Source organism: Falco cherrug, chromosome 2 (genome assembly GCF_023634085.1).
Source record: "Falco cherrug isolate bFalChe1 chromosome 2, bFalChe1.pri, whole genome shotgun sequence".
NCBI lineage: Eukaryota > Metazoa > Chordata > Aves > Falconiformes > Falconidae > Falco > Falco cherrug.
The window spans coordinates 20,631,767-20,649,054 of NC_073698.1; the positions used below are offsets into that span (position 1 = coordinate 20,631,767).

The window sequence follows — 17,288 nt, forward strand, 5'->3', positions numbered from 1 at the left end:
AAAAATAAACAAACAAAACCCCAACAAAAAGCAGTCTTTTCCTGTTGTTGACATTACTCTCCTCTGAGTCTGAGTCCCCCAACCCTCTTAATCAAGTCTGTGACACAGATCATCTTTTATTTACAGATACATGTTAAAATGGCCTGGTATTTTGTGATCACATTAGTTGCATTTGTACTGTGGAGATTTTTACTTCCCAAAGGTGCTGCTAGCTTTTGTGTACACAATTTAAGCTTCAGCAGAGTTTTTGTTTTTCCCAAGGACTTCTAATGACTTTCAGATATTTAAAATCTGAATTGTTTTTGATTTGTCATCAGTTAAAGAATGGGCTGACCTAAATCTGGCAAAAGGGTTAAAGAAGAATGAAAAAGCAGTATTCCAGACAGCCAGGATATCATAAATATTCCTTTCCTAAAGGTACATTGCCACCTAGCAAACACTGAGAACAATGGTCACACAAATAGAGAAAAGAAATTTCAAAAGGCCTGTCAAAAAAAAAATGCTTAATTATGAAAAGCTTAATTGAAGAAAGAGCTTGAGGCTTGAGCATTTGTACTGAGCTCTTTGCACGAAGGGGACTGTTGCTGTATGGACGTGGCACACCATCAGCAGGACGGAGTAAGTCAACCGTTCAGCTGGCTCTGCAGTAGCTCTAACCCTCCACAGCTGAGAATGTTCACATCAGGAAGGGGGGACAGAAGATGATGATACATTAACGCCTTCTGGTACCCCAGAAGATGTGTGTGCTACAGTGCAGAGCCCTTGGTGCCAAAGGTAACTGACAAAGGGGTTATGGCACAGGGGCCACAGCAGGTACAAAGATACAGGGTCTTGCTCTGTAATTTTACATTCTTTTAGTCTGTTTACACACATATGGCTTTGAGGAATCTCTTGGTTTGAGGATGACAAATTTGGTAAGAAAAGTGGAAGAGGATCAGATTGTTACACAAGAGGAACTACATGAGCTTTAAGTTGAAGGGTAAGAACAAGTTGAAATGTCCTAATACCCAGCGCAAGGTCATTGAGTGTTATTATTAAAGGCAAAGTTCTAGAATTTCTGCTCTAAATGCTTAGTGATTAAGAGCTTGAGGGTTCCATACATTAGTATTTCTTGCTCCAGTCATCAGCCACACCAAAGCATGACTAAGATGAAAGGCAAGGCTGGGGTGGAGTGTGGAGCTGATGAGATAGCTCCATACTGGGAGCAGAATGGAGATGAAATCAGAAATGACTGAATTGGTTAGATTGCACCTTCCTGAAAAGGGAACGAAGCAAAGAAGGGTAAGAACCTTTCAATAATTATAAGAAATCAGAGGGGAAAAACAAAACCCGGAAGACAAGATGTGAAAACAGCTCACATGACTTTGCAATCTCATAGTTTATACTGTCAGCAAAAAGAGATAGGGTGGATTTCTGCAGACTCAACAGTAATTGCCATGTGGCAGCAGTTAGTACTATTGAAATGCTGGAACTGATGGGAACCAACTAGGCTGTAGTGACTGGGAACAGATGTCCTCAGAAGAGCATGAGACAGCATTCCGCAGTGTGAGAGAAATCCTTGGCTGTCGGTCTAAACTGATGATGGGTTTGTGGACTGGGACATGTGTCTCTCATGAGATAGGAATTTTAGCTTTTCCCTTCTTTTGTGTCAATAGATACCCAGTCTGGTCCTCAGTGAAGCTGGAATAGTCTTTTTTGTAAATGCAGCCTAATGGATATTAATTTGCAGTGGTTACATGTGTTCTAAATACCAGCATTATGACCAGCAAGGGGTGCCTGCATTTGTGAATGTATTCAAGAAGGAGAGCAATGTCAGGAACAGTTCCTCTCCAGCTCAGTGTGAATTTGTGTTTTGTCATGATCTAGGCAAAACTGACCTTTAATTGAGCTGTTTATATTCCCCCTTGGAGTAAGACTGGTTAAGCTCGTGCAGTTCTGTACCACTGAGCAGTTGCAACTGGAGCCACTTGTGTGAAGCTTACCTCAGAAGGTTTGAGGTTGCTGCCTAATATCTGCCCAGTGAACAGAAGTAGGATTTGAATTAGCAGCTTGCCAAAGGTGGCTGAAGTTGTGAGGGTCAAAGCACCCACATTCAGCCCTGGTCAGGGAGCAGCCCTGAACATGCAGTAGCTGTGAGCTTTTATGCCCATGCTGCCTATCTCAAATAAGGGGGGAGGAGGCAGACTGCTCTGTGTTTAATGGGGAAGGGAGTAAAGACTGTGATATCTGTGCTTAAATGCTGTTCAAAAGATGCAATAAAAAGTGATTTTACAACGTGTTACTCAGAAGTAATTTATCTCTGGGCTATTCTTGAACGAAATTGCTAGGAAGGTCAGGCTGGAAGGCAAGTTACAGGCAGAATTTGGTATTAAACTAATGTTCCTGTGTCTCATGGTATATATTGCGTACAAGCTTGCTGCTGTCTTGTTGCCTGTGCCAGCTTTTCTTCTCAGTTTGCTTAAGAATAATCATGGGAATAAAAATGTACCATGAATAAAGAAGTACCATGCTTATCAGCCTTCTTGGCAGCTTATGTCTGTTCTCCATAACCTGGCAGGACTACCCTGGTGATACCCAAATACTCTAAAGCAAAGATCATAGCTGTATATCCTATGAAATAAGAAACCTTAGTGATTTCTGTGTATTCTGTGCAATAGGAAACATTTAGTGATTTGGACTTGGTTGACATAATTTGCAGAAGGCTAAGGAGGTATGAATGATGTAAAGCAAGTATGTTAACTTCACATGAAAAAGATGCCATAGATTAGTGAAAGTGTAATCTCACTACAGAAAGATGAGGCGAGGAATTTAAAACAGCAGGAGCTTAAAATCGGGCACTGAAATCCTTATCCTTATGTAGGACATAAGTAAATAGTTAAAGACATTGGGGAGTCACCGCAACCCTATGCGATGGATGCAGGCTTGGGGAAGAGTGGCTGGGAACTGCCCGGTGGGAAAGGGCCTGGGGGTGCTGGCTGACAGCCGGCTGGGCATGAGCCCCCAGTGTGCCCAGGTGGCCAAGGGGCCAGCAGCGTCCTGGCTGGTGTCAGAAACAGTGTGGCCAGCAGGGCCAGGGCAGTGACCGCCCCCTGTACCGGGCACTGGTGAGGCCGCACCTCGAACCCTGGGTTCAGTGTCGGGCCCCTCGCTGCAGGAGGGACGTCGAGGGGCTGGAGCGTGTCCAGGGAAGGGCAGCGGGGCTGGGGAAGGGGCTGGGGCACAAGTCTGATGAGGAGCAGCTGAGGGAGCTGGGGGTGTTCGGCCTGGAGAGGAGGAGGCTGAGGGGAGACCTTATCAGTCTCTAAACTACCTGAAAGGAGGTCATGGGGGGGGGGGGGGGGGCTGGGGGGGGGTGTGTGTTTGTGTGTGTCAGTCTCCTCTCCCAAGTGACAAGTGATAGGACAAGATGAAACAGCCTCAAGTTGTCCAGGGGAGGTTTAGATTGGGTATTATGAAAAATTTCTGTCCTGAAAGGACTGTTGATCATTGGAACACAGTTGCCCAGGGAGGTGGTTGAGTCACCATCCCCGAGGGTATTTAAAAGACGTGTAGATGTGGTGCTTAGGGACAGGGTTTAGTGGTGGGCTTGGCAGTCCTGGGTTAACAGTTGGAGTTGATGCTCTTAAAGGTTTTTTCCAACCGAAACGATTCTATGATGAGATCTTAATGGACCTAATTTTCTGTACTTTCTGAAGTTCACTTACTGAGTGCTCATATGAGGCATCTTCAGAGTTTTTGTATGTAATTGCCTAAAAAGAGACACCAAAGAGCAGTTCTGAGAATCTTAGCCTTTCAGTCTTAATTTAGGCTCTGTTTTTTTAATATTTGCCCTTGGTCTTATAAAACACATGATTTTAAATCATTACAGTAATGAAAGTTACTTGATTCCTGAAGAGAGACTCCACTGTAAAACATCCTTATAAATGACCAACTCTTCTCAAGCACATTACCAGTATGCAGTTATTTTTCAAGTATGGCATTTGCGTGTCTTACGGATTTATTTTTACCTTTCAGAAATGCTAAGAAATAAGCTTCATTCTCATTGTTAAGTTAATAGACAACTCTAATGCCTCAACTTTTTAATAGCTTTGGAATGCAATAAATTTGAAATATCTGATAGACTGTGTTATATAGACTTTGCTTACACCCAAGGGAAAAACTGCAAATACAATATCTACAAGATTCACTTGCTGTCTGAATACTACACAAAGATGTTTAAAATGACTAGACAAAAAATTATGAAAGCAGCATATGACTCAAATTATAAATAAAATATGGGGACTACTGGACCAAAATCTGCATGCAGGAAAAACTTGGTGCCAGTCAAGTCTACAGAGAGGGTTATTCAAGAACATTTACTCAGGACTCAGTCCTCACAATTTTACAGTTGAGAGTCAAGTATTTGGAGCAGCTGGACTGCATATAGTCTTTCCAGAAATTGACTGAGTTAGTCTGTAAATGTTTAAGCAGTTCTTAGATCTTTTATTCATTTCCCTGTGCTTGGTGTACCCAGGCTTTGCATTTCATCTATTCTTCTATGGCGACTTCCACAGTTTTCCACAATTATGGAAGCTGTGGCCAAGGATGGCCCACAAATTCTGAGGGTTTGCAATGAAGAACTGTAAGAGGGATTTTTCACTGAGGAAATAAAAGACTCAAATGTGCTTATCTTCTGTTCATACCAATTATCAGAGCTCCAGCAATAAGGTGGTGCTGTGAAAGTTTACCTAAACTGAGAATCTGCTGGTTTTTTGGAGGAACAGGGTTTGCAGTGTTGTCACCATTACCCCACTGGAAGACATAACCAGTAATCACATACTCTCAAGAAGGGAGCAAGCCTGCAAGCTCTGTGTATCGGAGCTCTCCTTAGCAGCCCTCAGCAGGGCAGCAGAACCAGGTTCCCACATACAGAGCTGGAACAATCAGATGATTACAGGAATACAAGGTATGAATTCCAGAAAGATCAAGCAAATTCCTTCTGCTTGTTCAAGATTTATACAAATAGCATAACACGAGGCTTGGCAAGATAATGTTCCTTCAGTTTTTCCGTGTGTTTCTTCACAAGCCTGTCCCCCATCAAAAAAAGCAGGATACCTAATACTAGAGGTCTGCCTGATGTCTCAACATTTGCCTGCATAGTTCTGTTGGCTGCAGTGCTACTGCAGTAAGGGCAAAGTAGTCAGAGCCAATTTGTCCCTGTCTGCAGAAGTGAGTTCTCAGTGCTTGGTTGTGCTATAAAGCCAGTCCCTGATAATCCCTGGCGGTAATTATAATTCTCCTCCTCAAACCTAAAGCAATGTTTAAAGCAGAGGAAGCACAGGAACCTCCTGAATGCTTTCTTCCCCCGTTGCCTGTCAGTGATTGCACTGCAATGCCTAGAAAAAGCAAAGCAGTTCAGACGGCATCTATTTCTGGTGTGAAATCTTAGTTGTGGATTCCCAGCGCTGATGTGTTTTTCAGACCCTCTGGTGAATTTCTAAGCTCTCTTGGAATAACAGCTGCTGGGAGCGGACCGGAATCCCCATGGTGGATTTCAGGTTTGCGGACTTTGATGAAATCTCTAAACAACAGTGTGGGAAAGCTGGTTTTTATTAGGAGCAGCTATGAAGGCAGAGAAGCAAATTCTTGTCAGTAAATAGCTTTTCATCTCCTTGTCCCGTTTTTCTGAGAAATTGAGGGTAGAATGTAGAAACCTAGTATTAATTTTGAGGGGTGGGGGCAGAGGACTAGAGACTTTTTTCTGTTCAGTTCTTCTGCAAGGAGGTATCATGGGTAGGGATAAAGATACAGCCTGGTACTCAGAAGTGTGTTGGTGGTGCTCATAAAAGCAGTGCCTTGAGAGCCAGAGAGAGGGAGGGAGGACCACGCCGAGGGCTGTGTAGTAGCTCAGAACCACTGTAATTGGTTTCATCTTCCTTTTCTTGAAAGCCTATTTTTCACATATTTTAAACCTAGAAGAGACCACTGCTACTGTTGGTTAACTCCCTGTGTAACATCAAACACATTGCAGCTCTGCATGGCAAAGATCTGGAGGAGAAAAACTTATCTGAAACACCTTAGTAGTTGCTAGGTCATGGGCATTGCCAATTCTTCACCAGCTCATGGGGTAATATATAAAATACTTCTGGTGGCTCACAACAGCATGTGAAAAGATTACACTGATGGCAGTTTGTACAGTGCAGTCCCTTCTCTCCCCATTCATCTCATCAGTGTAGTAGTTCACTAACAGTTGGCAGTGTTAGGACTATAGTCTGGCCGCTGATGAAAGAACACTGAATGCCTTAAGATGGTGAATACCACCAAACATAAAAAGTCTAGCCAGTTTCATTTAATGGTGCACGATGCTCCTGTTGTATGAGGACCAGCACTCCACCGTATTACTATCTTGACTGCCATTGAATTTTCTGCTAGGGTCGAACTTGAGCTTTTTTATTTGCACACAGCATTAGCACAGTTAGCCAAGCAATCAAGACTTGAGATAAGCTTATGATATAGTCTCCATAGTTAAAACTATATTTACCAGAACTATATAGTGGTCAACACCTGGATACTTCTCTGGTACACTACAAGATCCAATCTATGAAAGGTCCATTGCATGCTGTATCTGTGATGATGGCCACACTGCAGATACTTTTATGGAATTTAGCACTAATGGGTTCCACAAAACATTTAACATACTGCACACAAAACTTGGATTCCTTGACCAGTTCCTGGAGAACTGACCTGACAGTGAGCAAATAAAAGCATGTCCCTGGGATTCTTCTGGCTGAAATGATGTTGGTAATCTGCCTCACTTGAGCTGCACATAACACATCTCATAAGCCCACTCAGCCCATTTTCTATCATCCCTTAGTTTAGCTTGATACTGCCTAAGTTTCCAGTAACGTTGATCACGTTTATTGTCTCCTCAAGGGAAAGTAAGACCCTTGCACCTCCTGGGTGCCTGATGAGAGGCTACGTAGACAGGACTCTTCAGTTTGGAAAGGAGAAAGCTGAGAGCAAAGAGTAAGGTTTACAAGAGAGTTTATCAGATGAATGAGTAACTATTATTCACCTATTACTCCACAGTTACAGCACAAGGATTAGGAGGTATGCAATGAAACTAACAGGAGATTGTTTGAAACTGATAGAAAAAAGTTCTTTTTCACACACAGAGTAATGAATTTCCAGCATTTGTTATCATAGGAGACTATGGAGGCAGGGTCAAAGCACCGTTAGGCAAATTCAGGGACAGCAGGTCTATAAGCAGATATTAAAGGCAGTATAGAGGGTAGTACCCTCTAACATCCCTCATCCAGTGATTGTGATTGCTGAGGTAGAACAAGGGGATCAAACTGCAGAAAGCAGCCAGGAACACATATACTCCCTAGACAGTGCTTCCCACTGCCACTGTTACAGAGAAGGCAGTGGCATAGCTGTACCTCAGTCCGCTATAACCATCTTCTTACGCTTTTACGTTAACTGGAGAATCAAACAGGTCAGGCACCATCTCTCAGACCCAAAAGATGGCATGCATTTTCCATGAACTTCCACTCCCTCCAAAATGTAAAGCATTCATTCTCATACTTCTGCCCAGTTCCTTTATAAACTTACTCAGACTGGGCAAACAGAAATTGCTTAAACAGAAGATGGCAGTCCTCTATGGGGAACAGCTTAGTAATCTTACAGTCAGGCCCTCCGCTCCCCACAACTACTGACTTCTGCAGAGCAGACCCTTTCTTCCCAGTACAAGAGGGAAGGGTCTCCAGTCTTGCTGTAAAAGCAGGACATGTAGGAGAAACAAGCCGAGATTCTAGTCAGAGATGCTTTTGTCTTGGCCAGTCAAAAGGAAAACATTAGCACATACCCAGAGTAATTATTTGAAGAAAACGGTTATATTATTTTCTGTCCCTTCACACTGGAGGGCAGTTACATACTGTTGAGTTATTGGTGAAATAGCAGCAGAATGATTAAGAAAATCAACAGGCAAAACCACGCAAAATATGTTAGTTATCAACAAAGTAATTGGATAGCATTTAAGCAAGTGAAACAGACACAGGCATGCAAAATATTACAAAGGATTATAATAACTGTAGCAGAGAGTAGAGGTTTCCAAGTGTCTACATGCCAAGTGACCCGACTACATTCACTACCGTTGGAGGACTTTCTCATCGCTACCCTACTTCAAGGAACCATGACTCCAGGGGACAGTCACCCCAGAGATACCAGGGTTCCCCAAAGAATGGTAAACTATAAATGAGAGTCAAAGGAGGAAAGCTTTAGAGAGGAAGAAAACAAACTCAAGTTTTGAATTTTGTTAGATAGCTAACAAGGCATTTCATAATAATTTCATTTAAAAGGTAACTTTTAAGTCTGTTGTGGTTCAGTGGTTATAACAGCAATCAGAGCAAAAATGCAATATATAATACTGAAAATAATTCTTAAAATGGGGGGGGGAGCAAAAGTATAAAATTTATTTACAAAATGGGAAAAAGCAATAAAGTCAAGCTGAAGACTACAGGAAGAAGGTCAGTCACTGACAGGTTTAAAAAGAAATGCAAATTTTCTAGAACATATTTGTAAAGCAAGAATTCCTAGCAATGGTGTAATATCTTTTGTTAGATGGAGAGAGTACATTTAAAATAATATAGGAAAGGATGAAGTTTCAACTGATTTAGATGTGGGAAGGAAGAAGATGAGGGAGATGGCGATACTGAAATATTTTCTAATTCATTTGCGAGAAAGGAGATATGTTTTTTTAGTAAACACAGGCTAGACAACTTCAAGAACTGGTCTTATAACAAGCCAGAGCACCTCACATGAGCGCAATCGCCCTCCCCTCCCGCAGCACAGCCCCGCCGGGCCGCGGGCTGGTGGCCGGGCCGCCTCGGCGCCCTGCGCAGCGCGGCCATACCGGGGGCACCTTGGCCTCAGCAGCCGCTGCCTTCCCCAGAGCAGCCGGGACGCTGCCCAGCGGCGGGGGGTGCACGGACCCTGCCTCCCTCGGGGCCCGGGTGTTGCTCGGCCAGCTCCGGTCTTGGCAGGGGCGCACGGTCATCAGCTGAGGGGCTCACACCCCTCGCAGACGAACGGTGCCTCCGACTGCCCCATCGCGGTCTTGCTCATCAGCTTCGCGCCGCGCGTTGGGCCCGTGGCGCTGAGACCCCCTCCCCGCCGCTGGCGGAGCGGTGGCGGTGCCGGTGGCGGCTCGGACAGGCGCCCTTCGTGGCACGCACCGGCCGCGCTGGCCGCCCCCGGCGGCACCGCCGCCCATCACCCAGACACCAGCACGCCCGGGGCTGGGCCCGGCCCCCGGCCTGCCGCCCCCGGCCGCCCGCTGGCCGCAGCGGGGCGGCCGGGCCCTCCGCGCTGCGGCAGCCGGGGGTCCCGGGCGGGCGCCGGGCTCGGGCGTCGCACGGCCAGCGCTGCCCCTGGGTGGCGGCGGCGGGGGGCACGGCGGGGCCGCCCCGCTGGCTTTGCCCGCTAGAGGGCAAGAGAGCCCCGCACAAGCGCGGCGGGGCGGCTGCCCCTGCCCCGCAGCCCCCGGCGCCCGCCTCGCCCAGCCCCGCTCCTGCCCCGCTGCCGCCCCGGCGCGGTCCGGCGGGTTCCGGCGCCGCGGCAGCCGCCCCGGGACAGCTGCTCGGGCGGGGACCCCGGCGGAGGTGCCTCCCGGAGCCAGCGGGACCGCCGGGGCCGAGGCCTGCGGTGCGGGAGGGGATGTCCTGGATGGCTACGGTGCCACAGGTGGAGAGGTAATCGCTTCCACCGGGAAAGCTAGCAAAGGCTTAGGCCATGCCAGAAAGCGGGCATGGAGCAGCCACGGAGCTGGCACGGGCCACCGTCCCCATCGGGGCGAAGGTCCGTGGGGCTGCTGCGCCGGCCACAGTGCACACCGAGTGGTGGGTATGTGGGGTCACGCACCCACCCCCCGCCAGGCCAGGCACCTTCTCCCTGCCCCCAGGAAGGTGAGGGTGAGCGGGTGTCCGGCTGCGGCTCGGGCTGGCATCCCGGGCTGGTCAATAGCATCCAGCTGATGGCCTGGTCACCTGCCTTGGCTGGCAATAGAACATCACGTCATCTTTCAGATGGGGAACTGTCTACAAAGGAAACGTATGGGGCAAAGGGGGAGCCCCAGGGACGCCCCGCGGCAGGCCCCGCCAAGCCTGCAGTCACACATGAGCATCGAGAGCATGACGGGGTCAGAAGCCGCTTGGGTTACAGGCCGTGTGCGCCTAGGCAGGCAGGGCGCACAAGGCGAGGGGTGGGCTGCGGCAGGGCTGCGCTACAGCCAGCGGCCCTGTCCCCCATGCCAAGCAGCCCGCTCACCGTGCAGAGGCCTCTGCCATCACCTGCGCACATGGCAACTCTGGTTTCTTCCCCTTTTCTCCATCCAACCAACGGCACTTTGACTCTTGAGCTGGAGGGGCTTGCAGCGTCATGGACAACCAGTTCATTACTAAAACCAGCAGCTACAAGCCATGTACGAACACATGCGTCGGAGAAATGTTTAAGCATATTTGGCAGCTTGTACACTTACATCACCCTGGCTGCCTCCAAGTATCGCCGAGAAGGGCACGCGTTGCAAAAGACTATCAACACCCGTGTCAATGCACTCGACTGTATCTGACCAATAATGGCATTACTAGTTTTGTACTTTAATTAAGATATCTTAAAACATGTAACCTGACAACTCCCACCCTAGGATGGTCACAAAGATCATATTCTGCCAATGCTTATTTAACGTAGGTTCACTAATTCCTGTATGCAGCAAAATACCATAACACTGTAAGAAATCCGTGTCGGATACCCTGCTATGGCTCTGTATCTCATGGTGATGCTGATGCTGGTGTTTTCTTAGAGTTTTCCAACTAAACTGCATGTTTTACACTCCTCTGGTCTGAAAATTTGGTGAACTGGTAAACGGGCCCTCTTTACATGTTGTCTTCTGGGATTCTTGTAGGCATTTTTTTTGTCATAAATACTGCTGTTTTTTCTGCAGTTTCTGAAGTGAGAAAGCAAATGCATTCCTCTAGATCAAGTTTTCTGAACTTGTAGGCACTTCTTATGTTAATCCTGTTAACCTGAATCACATGGCTAATAGGTTTTCACAAATACCTTATTTATTTTCAGGCAATCTAATGTTTCATAATCATGACTTTCAGTAACTTTTCGTTGCTGAGATGACATGAGTTTTCTTTGGAGGATTAATTTGTGCAGCTATATTAATAGTTTAGTGCCCTCACCAGCCATTCTGGGGAAATGCTGAATCACATGTATAGCACAGCAGGTGGGATCCATCCAGTCCTATCTAAACCTCTATCATGTAGAAGTCTACATCTAATATAGGCTTCCTTCATACACAAGGAAGAATTGAGCATCTTTAGAGCGTGAGTCATGTTATCCTAAAGTAGATGCCTAGAATAGGTCAGATGATTTGTGCCCTAAAATTGCTCACTTATCATATCCAAGTTTATATTGTGCTTCAAAGTACCCTAAAAATTCTTATTTGTGAAGAAAACTGAAAACAGCATTACTTTCTATATTATTCTTGATTTATAAAATGCAGCTTTAAAAGTTTGCTGACTCTAGACATTTTAATAAAAATGGCAAATGCCATGTGTTTCATGGGGAAGTTGTGAAACACACCTCTCCCTAATAACTTTAAGTCTTCCAGTTCTCCATCCTCACGGTTGAGGAATAAATGAGTTAGATACATTGTAGGTTGACAACAGGATCCTGTACTTTTGGTGAAATTATGCAATCGGGGGGAATGAAAAAAACCAAACCAAACACCAAACCACCAAAACTCATTTTCTTATGGCAGGCTGATTTATTTTTTTAAATTACACTCAAAAATTGGTATGTGAAAAGTTCATGTAAAGCTGAAGTGGCTGGCAGAGTACAGGTGAAACAGTTTTTTTAAAAAAAGTCATACTGTCTAAATCTTGCCAGAGGCATCACATCAATGTGAGGAAAACATGTGCCAGGAACTCCTCAAGAAATGCAAGATCCTTCTGACCAGCTCTGCTTGCAGGAGTTAAAATCCTGCATAAAGCTGATGAGTAAGCTCTTGATGACTCATTGTGGCAGATGCAGCCTTTAATTCCAGGAGGGTATAAGGGAAGTGGGTGTGAATCTTGAGCAGAGGAGAGCTAGGGGCAGGGATGTTCCTGCCCCAGCGTCTTGGGGATAAAAGTACAGGTTTTTAACATGGCCTCAGCTATCAGTAATGCCAAACTTCTGTAAGGGCTAAGTTTGACATTACACATCACACATAGATTTTATGTGAAGCAGGGTTGGAACACCACCTACTCACAGATGGGTATAATTTTGGGGATGTCCTGCATAATTCATGTGTGGCTTTGATACTTATGAGTAATTCAGACATCAAAGCCTCAACTTAGATAACACTTTTATAACACTTTTATAACACTAAACTTCCTATAGCAAATAATCTGTGGGGTTTCATTTAAGTTCATTTAAAAAAAAAACAAACCCAACGAACAGCTATACTATTACTTTCTTCTTTACCTTCAGATATTTTTCATAAAGTATGCTGCTGGTGTGAAGTGCAAGGTAGAAAATACTGAAGCATGGACTAGAGAAAAAAATAAAAATCCATATAATACTCTTCACTGGGACTAGAAATGTAAATTTTAAAGCACTGGAAAGGTGCTGGGAGCCTCTTTCCCAGTTGTTTCTAGATTGAGAGCACACCAGATACCAGGCCCTCCAGTCACTCTGCAACATTCCCTCTGCTTTGCCAGTGGCACAAGCCTTCACTTTTCAGCAGTCCATTTCCCTAACAAGCAATTTTATGTTCTCTTCCAAGTTAGCCATTACGCATGGAAAAACCTTCCCATTAATAACCGTAAAGCTCCTTTATTGTTCCCCTTCAAATCTCCTTAAAACTTCTTTCTGACACCAAACACTTGTCATTGGCCAGGCCTGTTGCTTTTTATTCTCAGGGCTGCTTTTCCATTATCCTTCCCCCATGGGTCTGTAGTATACACCTGTTGTCTTTCATCATGGGTTAAGATCATAAGCTCTCTGGGCATAGACCATCTCTCTTATTACATGTGTCTGCAGTATCCGACACAATGGGACTGTGAGCCCTGAACGGGGGCCTCTGGGTACTGCCATGATCCAGTTGATAAAGAATAATGATTTTTGACATGGTGAGTTCTGTGGGTTTTCCCAAGTCATTCTGCAGTTGTTCACGCTGATAGAACCAGTGTGCATGTGTGAGCAGTGTCCTTAAACCCGATACACGGGGTAAATGGTATGGAACTATTTACCGGAGAGTGCCAACTTTCCTGCTTTGGTGTTGGTTGGGGGGCTCGCTTGCACATTGAAATGCACGGACTGACATGCAGCAACTGTTTCTTTTTGTGGGTTTGTACAGAGCTAGCGCGATGGGACCCTGCTGTGGAGCTTCTGCATCCCGTCCTTCACATAGGAATAATGACCAATGGAGTCAAATGAAACAAGGTGGCTCAAACACCACTGGCATGGAGTGTGTCAGCTCCCTAAAAGGTCTGTGGGGGTTCAGGACACAGCCTCGCTCTGCTGCAGTTTCCCTGCTAGACATGGAAACTAGAAGTCTCTTTCCCTCCTTTCAAGTGTTAAGTCACAGTGTCGAGTGGGGGGATGCAGAAAGGCTGCACCAGTCGGAGCTGGGTTGCTGGCTTCAGTGGTGGGGAAGGCAAGGGGAGCTGCCCCCTCCACCACATGCCCACTGAGCAGGAGGACAGGCAGGGAGTCGATTATTTTTAATTAACCCCCCTGCAAAATTCTCCTCTGGAGCTGTTCCCAGACTCCACCGGTGACCTTCCTGGGCCTCGCCACCTCATCGATGCACATCATCATTCACACCGTGCAATCTCTCCCCCCAGCACCAGATACTATGTTTCTTCTCCTTTTCTCCATGCCTTTCTCCCCCCAAGACCCCCAAAAGAGCCCATCTTCGGGATTTGCCCTTCATTCAAGGGGCTGCCCTGCCCCTCATGCGAGCCTCTGCATCATGCCCGGTCCTTGAGCTCAACCCTCTGCAAAGGCAGGAGACCCTTTTGCTTCTTTGCCAATTAATGCAGCGATATCGAAGGGCAAAACCACAGTGACACCAATCCCCGGCCTCGTAAGAAGAAACAGCAATCCTCTCAGTCTCGCCGGGTCTCGCCGGGCGGTGTTAAATGACTTTTTTTTTTTTTTTGGGGGGTGTGTGGGTGTAGAACACGTACTTTGCACCGGCACCCCCGCCTCCCCCATGCCTCCTCCTGCCCGCCTCCCCCTTCCCTCCATCGCGCTCCTGGAAACTTGTGCCGAGCGCGGGCGCGGGGAGCCGCGGCCCCCGGAGCGCCCCGGGCGGAGACGGCGGGGGGTCCCGGCGCGACCCGCTCCCGCCGCGGCATCCCCGAAGCTGCCCCCCCGGCACCCGGCCGCCGCCGGTAGCGCAGGGGCAGAGCGGGAGCGCAGCGGGCAGCCGGGCGGGGAGGCGGGGGGGAGAACGGGAAAAAATGCGGCGTGAGCGATAACGCCCTACCCCCCAACCCAGCTCCCAAACTTCCCGCGACCCCGCCGGTCCGCCGCCCCGAGCCGAGTTTGAACCCCACTTGGGACGGCGGCAGCGCGGTTACCTGAGGAGCGGGGCGGCCGGGGCCGGGGCCGGGGCCGGGGCCGGGGCCGGGGCCGGGGCCGGGGCCGGGGCCGCGCCTCCGCCCCCCCTGCGGCGGGGCAGAGCGGCGGGGCCGGGGCCGGGCTCCGCTGGCAGCGCGCTGCCCGCCCTGCTCCCCCCGCCAATGTCAAGGGGGACTCGGGCTATGCGGGCATCTCCCGAGGAGCCCGCTCCCCGCAGCGGGCGGGCTCGGTATATTTAGCATCGCGCCGCTTTTTTTTTTTTCCTCCCCCAAAGTTTCGCCCACTTATTTATTTATTTGCCTGCGTGCGCCGCGCTGCCGCAGAGCAGTAAGAGCGGCTCCACGCCGTGCTTAGCGCTGGAAGCGGCTCTGTATTGCAGCAGGTAGGGCTGAGCGCTAGGACCTCGGAGAATCCTTCCAGCAGCAATCAGGACTACCTTAAACCCAGCCCAATGCCTCTTCCTGCGCCACTCTGCGTGCTGGATGGAGATCCACAGTCAAGAGCTGCAGCTCAGTGCTGGAGTACAACATTTCACAGGGAGCCCTGCAGAAGCAACACCTGTTTCGAGCCAGCCAAGAAAGACACAAGCACTTGTATGTTGCTGCTTTGCTTGTGGATCGTCAATAATCCTAAACCAGTGGACATCTGCTGAGCCTCCTGAGAATTCTGGATAATAGATTTGGACGTCAAAAGTTTTTTTTTCTTTCTTTTTTCCTTTTTTTTTTTTTTTTTTTGGATTTATCTCAGCCAACAACGTGAGATTTCCCCCCTCCCCCTTTGCAGGATTCATGCTGATGTATGCAGTCTGTTATAGAGTAAAAACAGCGCATGCCTTTCTGGAGTCAGAATCCATAAATCCTGACGTAGCCTGTGCATCTTAAAAAAAAATCCCTATAACGCCTAGGTATTTAAGTTGCTATGGTCATTCTTATCTTAAACCAAATGGAGAAACTACGGATTTTTTTCTTTATTACAGTTGGATGGGCTGAAGACCGTATTGCTTGCTAAGAGCTGGGGATATATGCATTTATATAGATATACACATCTATATGTTTATAAATATGTCAGTGTGTGAGTATAAAGTGGTGGTTTCTTAGACTAACTGGTTTGACCTTGAACCTGTACCAGTCAAAACAGAATATTACTTTTATTTATGCATTTAATGGATTGAAGAAAGAACATTTTCTCTGTAACTGCGCTAGGGAGGGGAGAGGAGTGGAATATACCTAATCTTATATCTCCTGGGTTTGGCACCATCATTATTGTTTATTCTTATTCTCTAAAAGCAGAATCTTCTGATGGCTCCCTTAGGTGAAGTTGGGAACTATTTCGGTGTGCAGGATGCAGTACCCTTTGGGAATGTGCCCGTTTTGCCGGTGGATAGTCCGGTTTTGTTAAGTGACCACCTGGGTCAGTCTGAGGCAGGTGGGCTACCCAGGGGGCCTGCGGTCACGGACTTGGACCATTTAAAGGGGATCCTCAGGCGGAGGCAGCTATACTGCAGGACTGGATTTCATTTAGAAATCTTCCCCAATGGTACTATCCAGGGAACCAGGCAAGACCACAGCAGATTTGGTAGGTATTATCCTTAACCCTTTAGTGGTCATGTGATGAAATAATGGGGAAGAACTGCGGGCGGGGGGACGGCGGGGGGGTGCGAGGCGGGCGGGGAGGGGGGTTTGTGCCGATGGCTGAGCCACCGAGGGGAAAAATGAACGTGTCCGGGATTGCAGATGGACACAAGCGGCACCACCGCAGCGGAGCAGGAGCCCTCGCCGAAGTCGCCGGGTGTTTGGTAGCGATGTTTGCGTAGCCCCCAAGTTCTGCCTGAGAGCAGACGCGTACTGGGAGGTGGCGGTGGTGGAATTTTTGCCTAGGACGTTTCTGCTGAACGGTTTGATTTCGCGAGTTTAAAGGGGTTTTAATCATTAACCACTACAATTTAAAATCCACCGAGTTTCCTGAAGGGAGTGGCTGTCGTCCTGTACGCAAATTAACGAGGGCTTTTCTTTCGTTTTCCCTGCCGATTACCTGCCCTAGTAACTGCTTGAATTGCAAACCCAGCCTATCGGGCTTCTCGGCGAGCATCCACCGGCAGCGCCCGCAGCCCGCAGCGGGGCCCGCAGCCCGCAGCCGTGCGGCGCGCCCGGCGCCCCGGTAGAGAGGGAGCGCAGGTGGGGGCCGCGCTGCCCCGCACCCGCCGGGAAGCCTGCACCAAACCCGGCCTCTGCCGAGCCGGCTGGCGTGTCAGGCTGGCAGCGGCGAGTCTGAAGGAGCATTCCCTGGGTTTCATTTCCAGGGGACGCTATTTGTGACTCAGCAGCGAGGGCTGCAGGACTCATGGCTTCGGCCACTCTTGGGAGCCCGGCCATGCACACCCGCACACCCAGTCCCGTGGGCTTGCGGGCTGCTTTGCTGCCGGGGAGGCTCTTAAAGGCCCGGCAGATCCAACGTGCCAAAGTCACTCAAACAGCCTGGACCAGCCGATTCTTTGTTTTGTTGTGTTTTGGTGTTGGTTGTGGGGGGTTTTTTTAAGGGAGGGTGAGGAAAATACGCCAGGTTAGCTCGCCACGCTCCCAGCTGTTGGAAGGAGTTAACTTGTGAGTGAACCAACCTGACAGCACTTAAATTCGGTCGTAAAAACAAAGTCCTGTGGTGATTTCCCCCCCCCT

The 17,288-nt window shown here is 48.1% G+C and overlaps 1 protein-coding gene across 1 annotated transcript in view; it reads left to right on the forward strand.

The window, feature by feature from the left end:
- Positions 1 to 14,269: 14,269 nt before the first annotated feature.
- The window catches only part of FGF9 (fibroblast growth factor 9), a 28,987-nt gene continuing 25,968 nt past the window's right edge, over positions 14,270 to 17,288 (forward strand). The window contains exon 1 of the mRNA XM_027815654.2: positions 14,270 to 16,191. Coding sequence (XP_027671455.1) covers positions 15,915 to 16,191 — 277 coding nt within the window. The 5' untranslated portion in view covers positions 14,270 to 15,914. The remainder of the gene's footprint in view (positions 16,192 to 17,288) is intronic.